This window comes from Branchiostoma belcheri, unplaced genomic scaffold (assembly GCF_001625305.1).
Source record: "Branchiostoma belcheri isolate BF01 breed outbred unplaced genomic scaffold, Haploidv18h27 scaffold14, whole genome shotgun sequence".
Lineage (NCBI taxonomy): Eukaryota > Metazoa > Chordata > Leptocardii > Amphioxiformes > Branchiostomatidae > Branchiostoma > Branchiostoma belcheri.
The window spans coordinates 1,181,771-1,197,537 of record NW_017802824.1 but is presented as its reverse complement, the minus strand read 5'-3'; the positions used below and the strand labels follow the sequence as shown (position 1 = coordinate 1,197,537).

General features: G+C 41.8%; 1 protein-coding gene across 2 annotated transcripts; it reads left to right on the top strand.

Annotated features, from left to right (window-relative positions):
* The first annotated feature begins 462 nt into the window (after positions 1-462).
* LOC109464717 (alpha-N-acetylgalactosaminide alpha-2,6-sialyltransferase 2-like) lies at positions 463-15,658 on the top strand. Of its 2 annotated transcripts, none has more exons than XM_019761781.1 (9): positions 463-584; positions 6,922-7,087; positions 7,696-8,134; positions 11,145-11,310; positions 12,058-12,226; positions 12,702-12,840; positions 13,930-14,033; positions 14,150-14,233; positions 14,748-15,658. In XM_019761781.1, exons 2-9 carry the CDS (start codon positions 6,969-6,971, stop codon positions 15,040-15,042), a joined length of 1,515 nt encoding a protein of 504 aa, XP_019617340.1. In that variant the 5' UTR covers positions 463-584; positions 6,922-6,968; the 3' UTR covers positions 15,043-15,658. The 2 variants fall into 2 exon arrangements, with proteins under 2 accessions (XP_019617340.1, XP_019617341.1); XM_019761782.1 differs by lacking the exon at positions 463-584 and adding an exon at positions 3,508-3,586.
* Positions 15,659-15,767: the final 109 nt, after the last annotated feature.

Genomic DNA, 15,767 nt, shown 5'->3' with positions numbered 1-15,767 from the left:
TAGAAAAAATTATTTACAGTATTTTTTTAAATCTTTGCCCAACTTTTTTGTTCATTTGCACGCTCGCAACAGTTTTGGGGTGCCCAGAAATGTGACGTGTAACGTTTATCTTGTATCCCGTCCTATCTGGGACAAACGAAATGTCTAACCGTATACGAGTATTATTGAGACATAATTTGTCCATTGTGTATGAATAGGTGAAAACTAGTCTCTACCAGACTAACTACGCTGGCTTTTTAGGAGAATTTGCCAGGGGAGTTTGGCCGCCTTGTAGTTTGACTGGGAAAGAAACTACCTCCTCGCGGCCGGACTCCCTTGACCAATTTACTCTCTTTTTTGCCGAATTCTACAATCCATACTCCCATAGAAGATCATAGAAAGGCCTGGTGGAGGCTAGGTGAAAAACTACGGTAGCCGCAGGTGTTTGTGATGTTACGCATGCGCGGCCCGGCTTGACCCCTGACCTAGTCGCTGAGGCGCGGAAGATGTCGCAGTAGATGTGCTGGTCCGACAACAAACAGATCGATGTGAGCGCCATAGTAACCACGGCAACGCACTTCGCACACGGCCATGGCTTTCTAAAGGTACGGGAACGTGTTGTTGATAGTTCTAACAGATATTCTGACGCCAGGAGCGTTTTGAAGGCGTGATATTTGTGTTTTACATGACTGCCAGAATCGCGTGTCTAACACCGCGTTTCGCGTTATGGCGGAAGTGCATTTTTCCCTGAAACGGGGTTGGTGCGTTTAATAGCGTTAACATGCTAAAGAAAGGCTAGCGATACTGAGAACAAACAGGAAACAATACATTCTATCATAAAAGGGTAGTTGTAGAATAAGAGTACACACAAATGTACTTAGGATATATGATAAGTAGGCGGCTTGAGACGCAAGGTGGTCGCCAGCTGCCCAGGTAAGTAGTCTGACAGGTATGTCTGGTGTGTAACCGACACCCTGGGGTGAAAAGACTCGTTAAGCATGCATTATGATAGAGGTAACTAACATGGTTCAAAATATTAATGTCCACGGAGACCGCCTTTTGTGTTTTGAAATGAGATATGGTAATATTTTTGATTGGTGATTAGTGACGTATCTGGGGCCGCATACCAGCCACTTCTTACTTGACATTAGCCTCCAAAGCATGCCAAAAACCGGGGGTTGTGGGGGTCTTCATGGTCTTCGGGAGCTTTTATGTGCTATTTTCTGATTGCATATAGACAACATAGCCGGCCTGATTGAATTACCCCCGTTTTTTTAGAACTCGGCTAATCAGAAAACAGCCGAAGACCACCAAACCCCCAGTTCTATAAGCCTGCTATGGAGGCTAACTTGACATAGCCATAACCATAAACCTACTTTAATACAATGGCGGCTATGAATACATGGAATAGAAAATATAGTCGTACCAACTATGCCGCGTCTGGTTGTTGTCGCGTACGGAACGAAAACAATTTGAAAAGCCAGTGTGGGCTAAACAATTTAAAGAGAAAAATGCATGCTTGGTAACATGATACCGCAGGCACACCTAACATTATTTCCCGCCAAAACCCCAGCCCTGAAAAATCGTAGGAATATGTCAAAATAGGGAGGATATTTTGCGAGAGGAGTTTTTAGACTACAGAAACGCATAGCAGTCCCCCTATTTTGGATCGTTTTGGCCGATTTCTGCCATTTTTTCAGACCACAGAAGAGGTCTGGTTGACATTAGCTAAACATGTCAGTGTGTTCACTGAAAGGGGCATTGAGCCGTGTCTATTACGGGTCATGACCCCCTTAGGCAGTACATTACTCGTGTCAGAAGGACAGTAACAGCGCTCTGACCTCCAGTTTAACTCCGCTCGGGTTTAAACAGATGGGTATGATGATGCAAGCCCTGGGCAAGTCGCCGGCTTCTTTCTGTTGCGTCCATATATGTATGTGACTATATGTGTGTGTGGCTGGCGGTTTACACTGAGCCTATAGGCCCTCATTAGCCTTGCCAGAGCTTCTTCCCACGACGCACTTTCAGATTAAGGTCAATTAACGCTGGGAGCGTATATTTTTGGACACTTGGCAGGGAGTTTCTCTGACGACTGTGCACCGAGGCGTCAACTCACGATGTGGAGGCTTTGTAGCAGTTAAATATCGTCAAGGTAAGCGTGGCGATTTGTGCCGGGCTTCTATACTTATCCCATAGCCTTCTCAGTGTACCATGTACAGGCTAAACACACTCACTCAATAGTATGTAGGCAAAGAAGCCACGAAAACATCGCCAAGGCCGGCTGTCGTTAGGGCACTGTATGAAATGTAGGCTAAATTGACATGCTGTAGATTCAGTTATCAGACATTCTGTTCTTTGTTGTCGGAGCTTCGAACGATTTTCAAAGCCGTCGATAACGTCTCAATATTACGTAATTACGAATAAATGAATATTTGGCATTCAAACATCTAGTCGTGCTTACAGAATACTCAGTGAAGCTAGTATATTACGTGTTGATCAATGTTCAAGCAGATGTGGGAAGGGGAATCGCACTATACTATAGTATACTCTACTATAATTAGCCAGGATTCCAGCCATGTGAATAGATTTAGTCCGCTCCCCAAGATCCGCTACTCTCCAAGCAGAGGTTGGTGGGGGAAGATAGCGACAGAAAAAAAGGGCATACTAGAAAGGTCACAATCAGTTCCAAACCAACCTCTGCTTGGAGAGTAGATCCCCTTCCCCTATCTAGATTGGAGAGTGTGTACCAAAGCTAACAAGACTGGACCTCTATTCTCTATCTTATCTTTTGACTTTTATTTTTCTGTGGCACAAGTCCTATAGACGTGACACGTGTTATGGTTTTCCCTCCCGACGTCTTCTTGTACAGTACAGTATTGCGATAAATGACGTACATGTTGTACCGTGCGTTGGTCACAACAGATGCTCTGTTTGTATTTGTGTTACACGTTGTTGACACAAACTTGTGGATGGTCCAGTTTGTACAAGTGTCACGGTGTGTGGCGAGTCACGCGCTGTATACTGTTTTTTTCGAAGTCACGACTAAACGCAAAGAAAACACTGCTAGAATGCCCTGTGCACTAACTTTCTTGGCCCGTACCCAACTCTCCAAGCAGAGATTTAGGTTTTGGCTTATTTCTGGTGTGTTTTAAGGCTTTTTTTTATATCGGGCTTATTTTTGCACTGGGATCTTTGAGGGGGGCGTAAAAAGAGATACCAGTGCAAAAAAAGAACCACGATAAAAGTCTAAAACACGCCAAAAATAAGCCAAAATCCAAACCTCTGCTTGAAGAGTACGGGTACCCGGCCAGTGATGCCCGGTCTTTGATTTCCTCCTTAGGTCACGGATAACAATACAAAGGTCTGTTTGCCAATGGCACGGCGCACAAATACTTACTGACGCACTGAGCACTTACAAAGAGCAGTACCGATCGTAAATGATCAGGGGTTATACAGGTTTACAAGCAGACGGGGGCAGAGCTTTGTGCTACCTGGTTGACTGTGCTACCTGGTTCTACTGGACTGCTTTTTTTTGTCGTCTTGTTTTGAAAGCCTGGTGGACAGAAACGTGTCCAAGGTATATGTCCACATCCTGGAGCAAAGACAGGTAGGCAAACCGTGTGCGTGACGTTTAGAATTAGAGTGTCAGAAAGTTACATAACGTCTGTCCGTCGGTAGGACATGTGCGCCTTTTGTACACCAATAGTCTCCCACGTACTGGTTAGGTTTGTTGATCAACAAACTGTTTGCAGGAATTCCGTACTTTCAGTACTATTAGTCTGGTGTAGCCTCTACCAGGCTTCGGGAGACGGCTGGAAAGAATAGAAATCGGCCTAATAGAGAGATAACGTGCCGGGTGAGTTTGTCTGCGGGGAGAAAACATTTTGCCGCGACCGAAATGCCTTCTCCCCGCAGAAAATCTCCCCTGGCATGTTATCTCTCTATTTGGCCGATTTCTACTCTTCCCAGCCGTCTCTCGAAGCCTGGTAGAGGCTAGTCTGTTGACGACGCTTCAAATTCTGTGTGAAGGAATCGGTAAAGCCGCGGCACTTCCTAACTTGTTCACAGAGCAATCGTGACGTTCACAAGAGCTATGTTTGCCTAAAACGACCCCAGTGCTCTCTTCCAAAGGAGGGGGGCGGTGAACTTTAAGCTATTACAAAAATGATCAGAAAGTCTTATAAAAATTATTGTTTCTCAGTGTGTGTGTAAAATATAGTATGAATTATGATAGGTGTTTGCGGTAACAGCAAGGCAGATTATATGGCAGTTGGACCATTGGCACCGGTTGTGTCCATAGATACGGCCGTCTCTATATAAAGTAAGTGGAAGTCGTAAAATCACAGTGTTTGTTGGATCATGGAACACAGGGTCAGGGTACGTAAGGGCATAAAGCTAGCAGAAGGCTATCAGTCATGTTAGGGTACTCCACTGTTAGGAGAAAATCATTTCAGGAAAATTTTGCCATACAGCGCGCTTCTCAAATTGATGTAGCCTCCTTCGCAGACTTGTTGGGGGGCGTTATTATTATTATTTTTCTTTGTGAGCGACGCGAGTTATTAGCCTGGTTACCAAACCTATTATAGCTCCCGAGTCCTACATCCGCAAATTGCGGAGAGGACCAGAAAAAAATATAACGCCGCCCAACAAGTCTGCGAAGGAGGCTAGGAGTATGTAGTATTAGGACTGCACAAACACTTGTATTTTGTAGCCTCTACCAGGCTTCGGGAAGAGGATGGAAAGAGCACAAATTGGTCAAGTCGTCAGGGGAGTGGGGAAACTGTTCTCTTAACTCGGGCCAACTCCCCTGGCATATCATCTGTCTATTTGGCCAATTTTGTACTCTTTCCAGTCGCTTCACGAAGCCTGGTAGAGGCTAGTACAGTATACGTATTTTGGCACACGCCTATGGTGATGTCTGTCTGTCGCTTCCGTTGTTTGTGAAAGTTGGGCGAGCAAATAGATTTGATCTCGTTTTACGGATGAGTGGCCCTCAATGCCCCGAAAGGCAAACGGCTTAATTAAACTTTGCAGCTCCTGAGTGGTCAAGTGCCACTCGCCCTACTTGGGTATAACAACAAGCCTGAATTACTGCCAGGATCGTCCCTTTGCCAGGACTGAGTAAGAGCTTTGTAACATTGACCCGCATACTAGTATGTAATAATATAATAATAATAATAATGGTTTATTTGCTTCATATACACAGATTCCACTTTGCAGCCACTGCTGAAGTACATGGACTGTTTACATTGTGTCTAACTACTACATCATAACGACATAAATGGTAGTAAAATATTAAGATAAAAATGGCGGGTAGGTGACGAAATTACATTACAATGTGTCTAACGTAGAATGTCTGCTTTAGATGATGGGTGTACACAACGCGTCATTTCTGCAAGTGCATGTACGAATTCCCATTCTGGTTGTTTTATCGACTAACGTTAACCCACCAGTATGATGATGTTTCTACGCCAAACTAGTATATCGGTTGTATGCACGGGTTTGTGTGAGAGCACTTAAAATGTAGAAGTTTGGATGGTGCGTCCAACCATACAATCCGTGTCAAAAGGGTTTGAAATAGATAAAGTGACTACAGTTTGACAATGCCACATGTTATTTATTGATTGATTTATCTAGCCTTAACTGAATAGCTATCCATGTTACGTGCCGGTGTGAGTCACATATTTAGGATTAGAACCAGGATGTTTAAGTACGTGTTGGTTTGAATTAAGAGCGTGTGATAGCGACAGGTGTCACTGCGATCATCATTGCAATGGACAACATCTTTAAACTTAAAAAAAAAAACTTGGTACTTATCTTTTCCCGTGCACACAAGTTGGGGACAATGGTTTTATCTGTGTATTTTTTTGCGTTCTTGTTGATGAGGAAAAAAGAAATACCCCATGCATGCCACGCTACGTGGGATGGCATTCTACGTTGGCGGCCAGAGCTTCCAATGCGTGAGATCTACGTTTGATCAGAAAACCGTGCAACTTGTAAATGCCCTCCCCCCCTTAAAGGGGCATTATGTAACTTTTTTTCACCGAAAATTGAAGTAATTTGTTTAAAAAATATACGTGTGATTGTAATTTAATTCCACTTTTCAACGTATCTGTGCAATTATCTCACATATCTGACATTTATGGTTGGTGCTAAAACAGCCCACACGATGCGCACTCAGTTTGTGGTGCCACCACAAACTACCAGAATGTAAACAAACATGGCTGACAGCTGTGTTTAAACACACTCATAAGGCGTAATATTCTGGCACCTCCTCTTCCTGAATGGTACTTATTTGCAATTGTGTACGGTTGATTTCACTTACTTTGTAGAGAAATGACCAGAAAATTTACATTTTGTATCGTCCTAATGTTACGTAATTACATAATGCAACTTTAAAAACCGCCGACCGCTCCCGGAACGCCTGCAAATGAGGCTATGGGGAACATGTGCACAGTAGACGATCGTTACCGTACTACGACGCCATCACAGTAATGACTGGGCATGCACACACAGAACAAATTCGAACGGCCATACCTAGCCAACCCACGCACAGGCAGCTGTCACAGAACACTGTCTGTGATAACAGCGATACATGCAGGGGATCGATGTGTTTATTTGTTAGCGGTTCTAAAGTAAATGTTAACATCACTACTGTGTCCTGTTATCATGTCACTGAAGGATACAGGTTATCTCTAAATATGAAGTAGCATCGTTTGAAGAAAGTCTTCATCTCATTTAAAAGACGAGAAAGTTGTGTTTTGAAACACTTGAGTTAACGTACAGCGCTAGAGTGCTACAACTACGCGAATTTGCAGTAGTTGAAATGCAGGACTATTTAGATTTGGAACCAGGATGTTTTAATTAATTATGTGGTATCATATGGTATAATTGTGACGATGGCGATTTTTGGTCTGACTTCCTCCTCTTGTAATCTCACAGCATACAAGTACATCTGGGCCCGGCTGTTGAAGAGTGCAATAGTCAAGATGGGGCGGTTCAAGTGGCTGTTCCTCCTGTGTCTGTTCATCACGCTCGGCTTCGTGTCGTTTTCCTATCTACGCAGGAGTCCGGCTGAACTGGGCGGCGCATCGCACTGGGCATCAAGGTATGGAAGTGTACGATACAGTATTTGGGGTCTGTAGAGAAAACATCTACTTTCTTCTACTAGATAACAGACACAGAAAGGTACCCTTCTGGGCCCCTGATACAACAAGAATTCTAATAAACTGGTGGACGTACCAACCACTAAGTATCTACTAAATACCAGCTGCAGCCCAGGAAAGAACAAGAAACAGTCATGCCTTCAAATATCGGAGTTAACAACCAAGGATTGGGTTGTCCAAAAACTCGTATTTTCCAAGAACTATCGCAGGGTGGAACTCGTTGCCACCAAGTACAGTTGGGGCATCATCACTTGAAAGCTTCAAATAACTCCTGCATGCAGTTAAATGTGCAGAGGTTAGGTGTAACAAGTCGTCCGGTGTAATATAGCTAGCAGCCGCCGCGCCGCGTGTCTGTGAAGCTGGTGTGTTACATCGAAGGGCGATTATACTGTCTATAGTGATACAGATACAGAAACCTGTCGAAAAATACACGAGAAAATTACCACATTCATTATTATAGATACTTGTAGCTACTGGGAACTGTAAAAATTGCAAGGAACATACATGTTGATTCATAATGACTAATAATGATCCATTTTCTGTTATACAGTATTTACAACAACCTGCCTCGGTACGAAGTCAGTCGTTTTAAGGGTGTTTTGGACACAATCGATCGCCATAACCCTACGACAACACCGGAGGAGGCAAGAAGAAGTTCGGAAACGTCGGAGAATGACTCTAAAGCGAAAGTTGCTTCAACCCCATCCAAGAAGCTGGTCAAACAAAGTGTCCAGCGCACAACCAAACAACCTCAGACTGTAAACATAACAGACAGCGGAAAATCTCAGTCCTCGAATGAAAATCAGACCGTGTTGGACGTAAACAACAACAAAACAGGCAAGGATAAACCCCTGATAGTCGACACGGGAAAGAATCGGACGGAAACGACGCCGAAACCCGCGGAAAGTGGAACTCCACTGCCGCCTACAGTGCCTCCAGCCAAGCGGGACCCAAAATGGTTTCTGAGTGACGACACCTACACAAAATCGGTAAGTGAATATGTGGTGCAGACTCATAAAACGTATGAATTATGTACGTTTATAGTTATTATCTTGTATGATAATTGTGCCCTACTGTTATGGTAACTGGTGCTTATCTTGTCTTTTATAGATGTTTATTTTGCAAATTCATGCCCGAAGGCTAACTGCAACATATAATATTATGTGAAAACAAGAAGAACTTTATTGCACGACAATTGTACATGGTACATTATATGGCAAACTACATAAAGAGAGTAACAACAGTAAAATAAGTGTGTTGAATAAGACCTAATGTCGAATAAAACCTAACATATCTATATCATAATCATTCAAATACTAAGGGATGTCTCAAGTCTTTGATAAAGTGTTACAAGAAGTGACTATTCTGTTCAAAAGAATTGACTATTGTATTCAAAATACAATCTATCCTTTTTGGGTTTGACTTCTTTTTTGAAAGCTGTGGTAGACGAAGTGCATGTCTCACTTTTTCTACATTGAGTGGATTTCGAGAGGTTAACATTGTTGTAGTTTTCTTTTCGTCATTATAGATTTTGTATTAAGGCCATGTTGATGTGGATGACATCCTCTGGGAACCCCAAAACTGATGCGCCTTTTACAAAAAAAGTTGCTCTCATCATGAAATCTACGTGGTGATGAAGGTTGAACAAATGACACAGAGTATGGTTTGGCGAATAATCTACTCTTCAAATTCATTTCTTTACATTTCGGTATTTTTTTTTCGTTTGATTTTGGCATTATACGACATTGATATTGTTTTTATACATTTGTTTGCAACTTACGGTATATTTTTGCTCATTTTGCAGCTACTTTGTACGATTTACGGTATGGTTGAAAACTTCTTGTTTTTTGGGGAAACGGCCGAAAATTCATGCGCGCGTGGATGTCATCCATATAATCAAATCAACATGGCCTAAGCAGAAATAAACAGTGCATTAGTGGCCAAAAAGCCACACGTGGGTTGACCATCTATAATGGACCGTAGGACACTTAAGGTCAAGGTAACATTATCGTGTCCCGCAGGAGCTATTGACATTTAATTTTCCCCTGTGTAAGTTTGGCCTTAGACTGTCATATATCATTACGAAGGCTGACCTAGTGCAGTACGTAGAGCCACGGCCGATTGAACGTTGTGCACAGTTAGTAAACAATACATGGCAAAGGTCGCCATTAGCCCTCAAGCGTACAGAACGACGAACCCAGAAGATAGGAACGTAACATATGTTTAGCCGTATTTTAGACTTCGTCAGAAAGACTATGGAATTGTCTCGCCGTATTGTGGGTGACTGCGGAATTAGGGGAATAACTCTTCAAGGCACTATTCGACGTCCATGATTTTTGGTTGGCAGATTACCGTTGTTGAGGGGAAAGTCAAGTGCAAGTGCAATCTGTGGCAAACCCTTTCAGGGTGTTCTATAGAATAAAAAAAGAAAAAAAAGGAGTACAGAGATTCTTTTGTACTCTAGACCAAATTGATTTCTAGTATTAAAAAACGTTAATTTATTCATAACAATGTCCCTCTGACGAAGACATGAGATCTCCGACCTCTATTTGGGTTTGGGTTTGAGGTTATTTTTAGCGTGTTTTTATGCTTTTTTATCGGGGTTTCTCTTTTGCACTGGATTTTTTTTCACCCAACACCTCTGCTTGGAGAGTAGTTTAGCCGTGAGAGAGCGCCTTCAAACCTTGCTAAAGTTGGTTAAACACTATTTTAAGTGACACTTCAACGGAATAAGTCGGTCTAAAACGGCTCAAAGTTCTGCATGAAACAACAGGTATAGAATACAATCATGTGTATTGGTAGAATTACTAGACAGAATCTAGACGAATCATAGTAAATCGTCGTTGATGGCGCAGTGGTAACTTATCTACAAATTTGAGCTAATCTAAAAGTAATTTTATCGTCTTTTTTATCGTCTTTTTTTTTACTTTGTACAAAGAGTATAAGCTGCAATGCCTGAAACGTGTTTTTGAAAAGTCCGTGAAGATTAGGACACGCAAGTGATCTAGTTCTATGGACATCCACGTTTTTCTGTTTGCTTGGTCAGCTCTCCGTGGTTAACAAATGGAGAATTAAACGCTTCCGTTACAAAGGAATTCTTTAAAGGGAAAAGTTGTGTCAGAAAGGTTATCAACTTCTTCCCAAACTGACCCGATTAATTGTTACACGTAAACATTTGGGCAAGTTTTATTAAAGATACGGAACTCTGATTGTGTTAATCCTTACTTACTGAAGAAATTGATGTGCTTAATGTTGGCCCCTACAAAGAATTAATTGCGAGTTTTAAAATTCTCTTTGTCTCCTAATTTCCTTTTGGTGGTAATTGATGTGAAGTCTGGATTACCACGTGAAATCTGGCGGATATTTGCTCATGTGTTTGTAACCGGCTGTAGTTTTCATACATCTTAGAGGATTTTAGAAATGCTGCAGCTTCCAAGGTACAGAGACGACAAAACACTTGTGTCGTAAGCCCCTGTCACACACAGGCAAATACGACCTGCCTAACTAGTCTCCACCAGACTCTTTTGTAGGCTGAATAAATGTAGTAATTGTCCCCAAAAGACTGTAGCAGGCCAGAGGAGTTGGCCGTCCATAGAGGGTCCAGTTTGCAAGGTTAGGAGCAAGGTCGGCTGTGATTTGCTACCGAATGTTTCAAAGTGTTTAAAACATTTGGGTGTCAACTGGAGTTTCGGCCATGATTAGCTGGTGTTCGGGGGACAGGCCATCAATGTTTGGGGCGTGTTCGGGGGTCAAATTTGACTAAAATTTAACTCAAATTCGAATTGATTCATATAGAAAGGTAGACGTGTACTAAATATGTTCAGACTGCTCCCAAACTTCAACTAACCTTGTGCTTTAATATACAAACCATGTAATCTCATGCACACAAATACAGGTTAAAGTGTACTTCTCACATGACATGACACAATGTAGTGTTTTCTCAAAAAAGGAAGGCATCTGAAAGCTATAATCTATGATTTATTCCCATTTTACCCACAGAAATGCCCCAGTGCAATGCGGAAGAACCCAGAGAAGGTTCCAGAAGGATTAAAGTTGATTCCTGACATCCCCGTACTGATGTGGAACGAACACATCAACCCTGAGGAGTACGCCAGGCTATCACAGTTCAAAATGAACTACGGCTGGAAAGACTTACCTTACGCAGGTAACTAACACAAAATATCTCTTGTGGGGTCGTGTGGCGTAGCGGCAGAGTGCGCGACTCGGAACTTAGAGTCTCGGGTTCGAGTCCTGACATGCCACCGATCTTGTGCCCATGGGAAAGGCACTTTACACGGCTTTCCTCACTTAGCTCAGGTGTAAATGAGTATTGTCCTGTCATGTATTTGTCCCCTGTGTTAGTGGCGGCATTAATATAAGTTCAAAAAACTTGAGTGTGTCGTCACCACGTCTGGTGATTACATGTTGGAATAAAAACAAATCTCTAGCTCTGTGTAAGTTACACAACAATATTGGTTTAACTGGAGACCTTTAAAGACATCCAGTGCAACTTCAGGGCGGCAAAAAAATTCTTGGCAAAATCTGTCTGATATTGACATTTACTGTCATTTATTATCACAATTACGTCATCATTTCATACTTGAAGCATTTGAAGTAACCCTAAAGCAAGCTTCGTGAGGAGTCATTATTTTAGGTACCACCCATAAAAGCAAAGAACAAGCCTAAGATACAAAACATGCAACCCTTTACATCAGTAACATCACATTTTTGCATTACAGATATCAGTATACTATGGGAAAGGGTTGAGTCAAATCACCACATTAAAATTGACCATAAAATTGAATTTGCAATTGAATATCCAGTTTTGGCGGTCTGGAATTGCATTGGAAGTCATTAATGTGAAAATATTGCAGAAACTACATGGTTGTTTTGTTTTGCTCTATCCCTGAAGATATCAAGAACTGTCTCCGTCACTTGAACACGTCTGCCCACCGCTACATGTTCCCCGGCTGGACGCCTGACCATGCCGGCTGTATCCGGTGTGCTGTTGTCGGGAACGGGGGGATCCTGAGGGGGTCTGGCAAGGGGAAGGAGATAGACGGACACGACTTTGTCTGGAGGTAATGTCTTGTCATATGTTGTTGTTATGATATACATGTAGCATGAAAGTTCATCTGTATTGGTACAAGTCATTATGAAATAAAGACTAAACTTTAACTCCAATACGGAAATGAATTGGGACTTACCTAAATTTTCACCTGATTCCATCAACCTTGTTCACGGAATGGGCCCGTCTTCACGCACGTGACGTGACGTCAGAGACACGTGACCGTAGTAGCGGGTCAGATAACTTGTGTCGCCCCCCCGTCTCTGTTCAGGGTAGAAAAATTTGGGTGAGTCCCAATTCATTCCGCGTTGGAGTTTAAGTTTAATCATTATTTAATTGTTATTATGATGTTTTTCTTTCCTCAATATCAATGTATACCACTGTATACATGTACACAATACAACATTGCCACAGTTATTGCTGTATCCTTCTGTATAATGTCCTTGCTGTATCAAATAAATGACAATTTTTCTCATTTAAAACACCAGAGTGAACGCCGCCATGACAGAGGGATTCGAAGAGGATGTCGGGACGAGAACGTCGTTTTACTTTCATGACATCAACACCATGAAGAACTCGCAGGCATCAGCGCGGAAATTTGGCTACAAACACCCGCCACAGGACAAGGTGACGTCTGGAGCCTTCTCAGAGTTATTACAAAGTTGCATGATCGACTATATAGAATATTAGAGACTATAAAATTGAATTCTTCGTGGGTAAAACTTCTTAATGTGTTAAATACGCTGCACATAACTTTGGACTTAACATCTGTGTCCATAATATCACCATAGTCCATAATATCACCACCTTGAGAAAAAGTGTGCTTAAAGATATTTTTACTGCAACATACCCTAGGTATGTACATTTGAGGTGTGCAGGAGTGCATACAAAAAGTATGTTGCAGTAAAAATATCTTAAAGCACACTATTTCTCAAGGTGGCGATATTAAGGACCCTGGTGACATTATGGACACGGATGTTAACACATGTACAAGAGCTTCTACTGCTGCCTTTTCCTTGTTGTTACTTAGGCCACACCGACTTAATTTTATGGATGACATCCTCTGAAGACCCCCAAACTAGTGCGCGCGGGCGAAAAAAAGAAAAATACGGCGAAAAATAAAAATGGTACTAAACCACAGGAATACAAAGCCGGTATTGTGAATTTGACGCATTATACATAGCGACGTATACGACGCACATGCTGGCTTTTTGCGGAATTTATGAATCGACACTGTACGTATGTCGTGGAGTATCAGTAGCCTGGGTGCCGTCCTCCAGAGTTACCATAGGCTCCGTTGTCGCTAATCACCATGGACTGCCAGACGCCTCGGAAGACGTGATCTTTTTTTTTTTTTAGAACAGGCGAAAATCAATGCGCGCGCGGATGTCATCCATAAAATTAAATCGGTGTGGCCTTATTAACGTAAAGCTTATTGCAAAAATATGTCCGAGTGCTAATTGCAAGTACATGTATGAAAAAAGCAACTACAATGATATGAGACTGCATATGTATATACGTCTAACGTTATGCTACATTCTACAACATACGTGGTACTAGTTTTGTTGGGTTTGTTTTTTAACGTGCTTGTAACGTGTGTTCATTCCACTGACGTAATCATATTCTTTATCTAAAACATGTCACAAAAGTGAGTGGTGAACGTAAGTAACATTAAAAATCTAATGATATATTTCTAACGTTTATTCCCTATTTCAGGACACGATATATACCACCATTTCCTCGGGTATAAGAGACTACGTGTACTTTGACGCCGCCATGAGTTGGAAGCCAGTGGAGTCAGGACGAGACAAAAGCAAGGCGTATGTGTTTTGTTTTTGTCCAATAAAACCCCAGCAACTTCATGAAATATACTAGTAGTAAATTCCATAATAGAATTATTTCTTATTTTATGATAAGTTTATGTTTGGTTTTCTAGGCCCCCGTCTCAGTACGGTGAAAAACCTGCGAATACGAAGTTCCGGATGCTCCACCCTGACTTCATGAGATATCTCAAGTACCAGTAAGTGTGGATTTATTTACTTCATGATAAACGAACAAACAAATACCCTCCCTTCCTGGTGAAATTCGTGTAATGTGGATCATTTGGAATGATCTTACTTTGACTTGTGACTTTGATTTATGGATTTTTATGTAGATACCTATGGGGTCATGAATTGATGTTGCGCAACAGTGATGTACAAGTGGATTTCTATCAGTATCACATGGTGAACACGGGCGGGGCACGACCTGTCTTAGCCAATCACAGTGTAAGCTTGATCCGCCCTAACCAATCATAATGCAGATCTACACGTGCTCCTAAATTTGCCGCGTCTTTCAGAATTTATTGGCTCACTCGAACCATGGAGGTAGAAAAAAGACTCTTTTTTCTACCTCCATGCTCGAACGAACCACGGAAGCAACCGGTCAGAAAAAAATTCATTTTTCTGGTATGAATGACCACGGAGGTATGCATAAAAACCTTTTCGTAATATGAAAACATAGTTATAACGTATTTGTGTTGTGTTAATATTCAGTTGGTTGGACTCTCCACGGAGACGAGGAAGCAACATCTACCGTCCCACTACCGGCGGCTCCATGCTACTGACCGCCCTGCATGTCTGTGACGTTACGGACGTCTATGGCTTCATCACCGCCGACCACACAAAGTACAACGATCACTACTACGAGACAGACTGGCACAAAGTCGTGTTTTACGCCAATCATGATTTCCAGATGGAAATAGAAATATGGGATAAACTAGACAAAGCAGGAATCATGAACTTGTACAGGGGGAACATAACTCCAGCAGCTAGAAAACGTAAAAAGTGAAAATAAAGTCTTGGAGTCAGATGGAGCTAGAATAGGAAGGATTTCATGCAAGGGAACATAGCAATATGTATTTTACACAAACGGAAATAGTAAAAGGTCCTGCATAGCAGAACTTGTATTATTTAAACGGCACGCGTTACTTGAAATTAACTGGCTATTTCTATCCACAGAACCTTTTAATGTAGTACGACGGAGCTGAGATGTTGAGACAATATTTACGCATCTTTTTATATAAGAGTCCTATCTTTCAAGGCGACTATGTATATTTGGCATTGTACAGCACACAGGTTGTATATTTGTATGAGAATGATTGTACACTAGTACACGATTTGTATATTTGTATGAGAATACTAGTGGTGGGAGAACAGTGATGTAAATGTAGATTTTGTCGCGAAGATGTTGCCATGTTATAAAATATCATGAACAACATATTTCATGTTGGCTTTCCATCTTATGTATGTTATTTTCTATCCATTTTTTATTCAGATACGTCTCCGAGGATTGTATTTAGTGAGGATTGTATTTAGTGATCTTATTGCCACTGTGCGGCATTGTAAGTTGCTTATGATCATGTATTAAATTGTATGACATCAATAAAGAAAACATTCCAGTCTTAGTGCCAGGACTCCCTTGATTCAGTAAAAAGATTTCTTTGATTCAGCACCAAGGCTTGCTTGATTCAGTAAAAAGATTTCTTTGATTCAGCACCAAGGCTTGCTTGAATC

What these genes read in the sequence shown, in the direction of transcription:
- LOC109464717 (XM_019761781.1), top strand. Translation starts at nt 6,969, where the DNA reads ATGGGGCGGTTCAAGTGGCTGTTCCTCCTGTGTCTGTTCATCACGCTC. An exon ending in ACGACACCTACACAAAATCG is followed by an intron (nt 8,135 to 11,144) that starts GTAAGTGAATAT and finishes TTTTACCCACAG; the next exon opens with AAATGCCCCAGTGCAATGCG. An exon ending in ATGAGATATCTCAAGTACCA is followed by an intron (nt 14,234 to 14,747) that starts GTAAGTGTGGAT and finishes GTTAATATTCAG; the next exon opens with TTGGTTGGACTCTCCACGGA.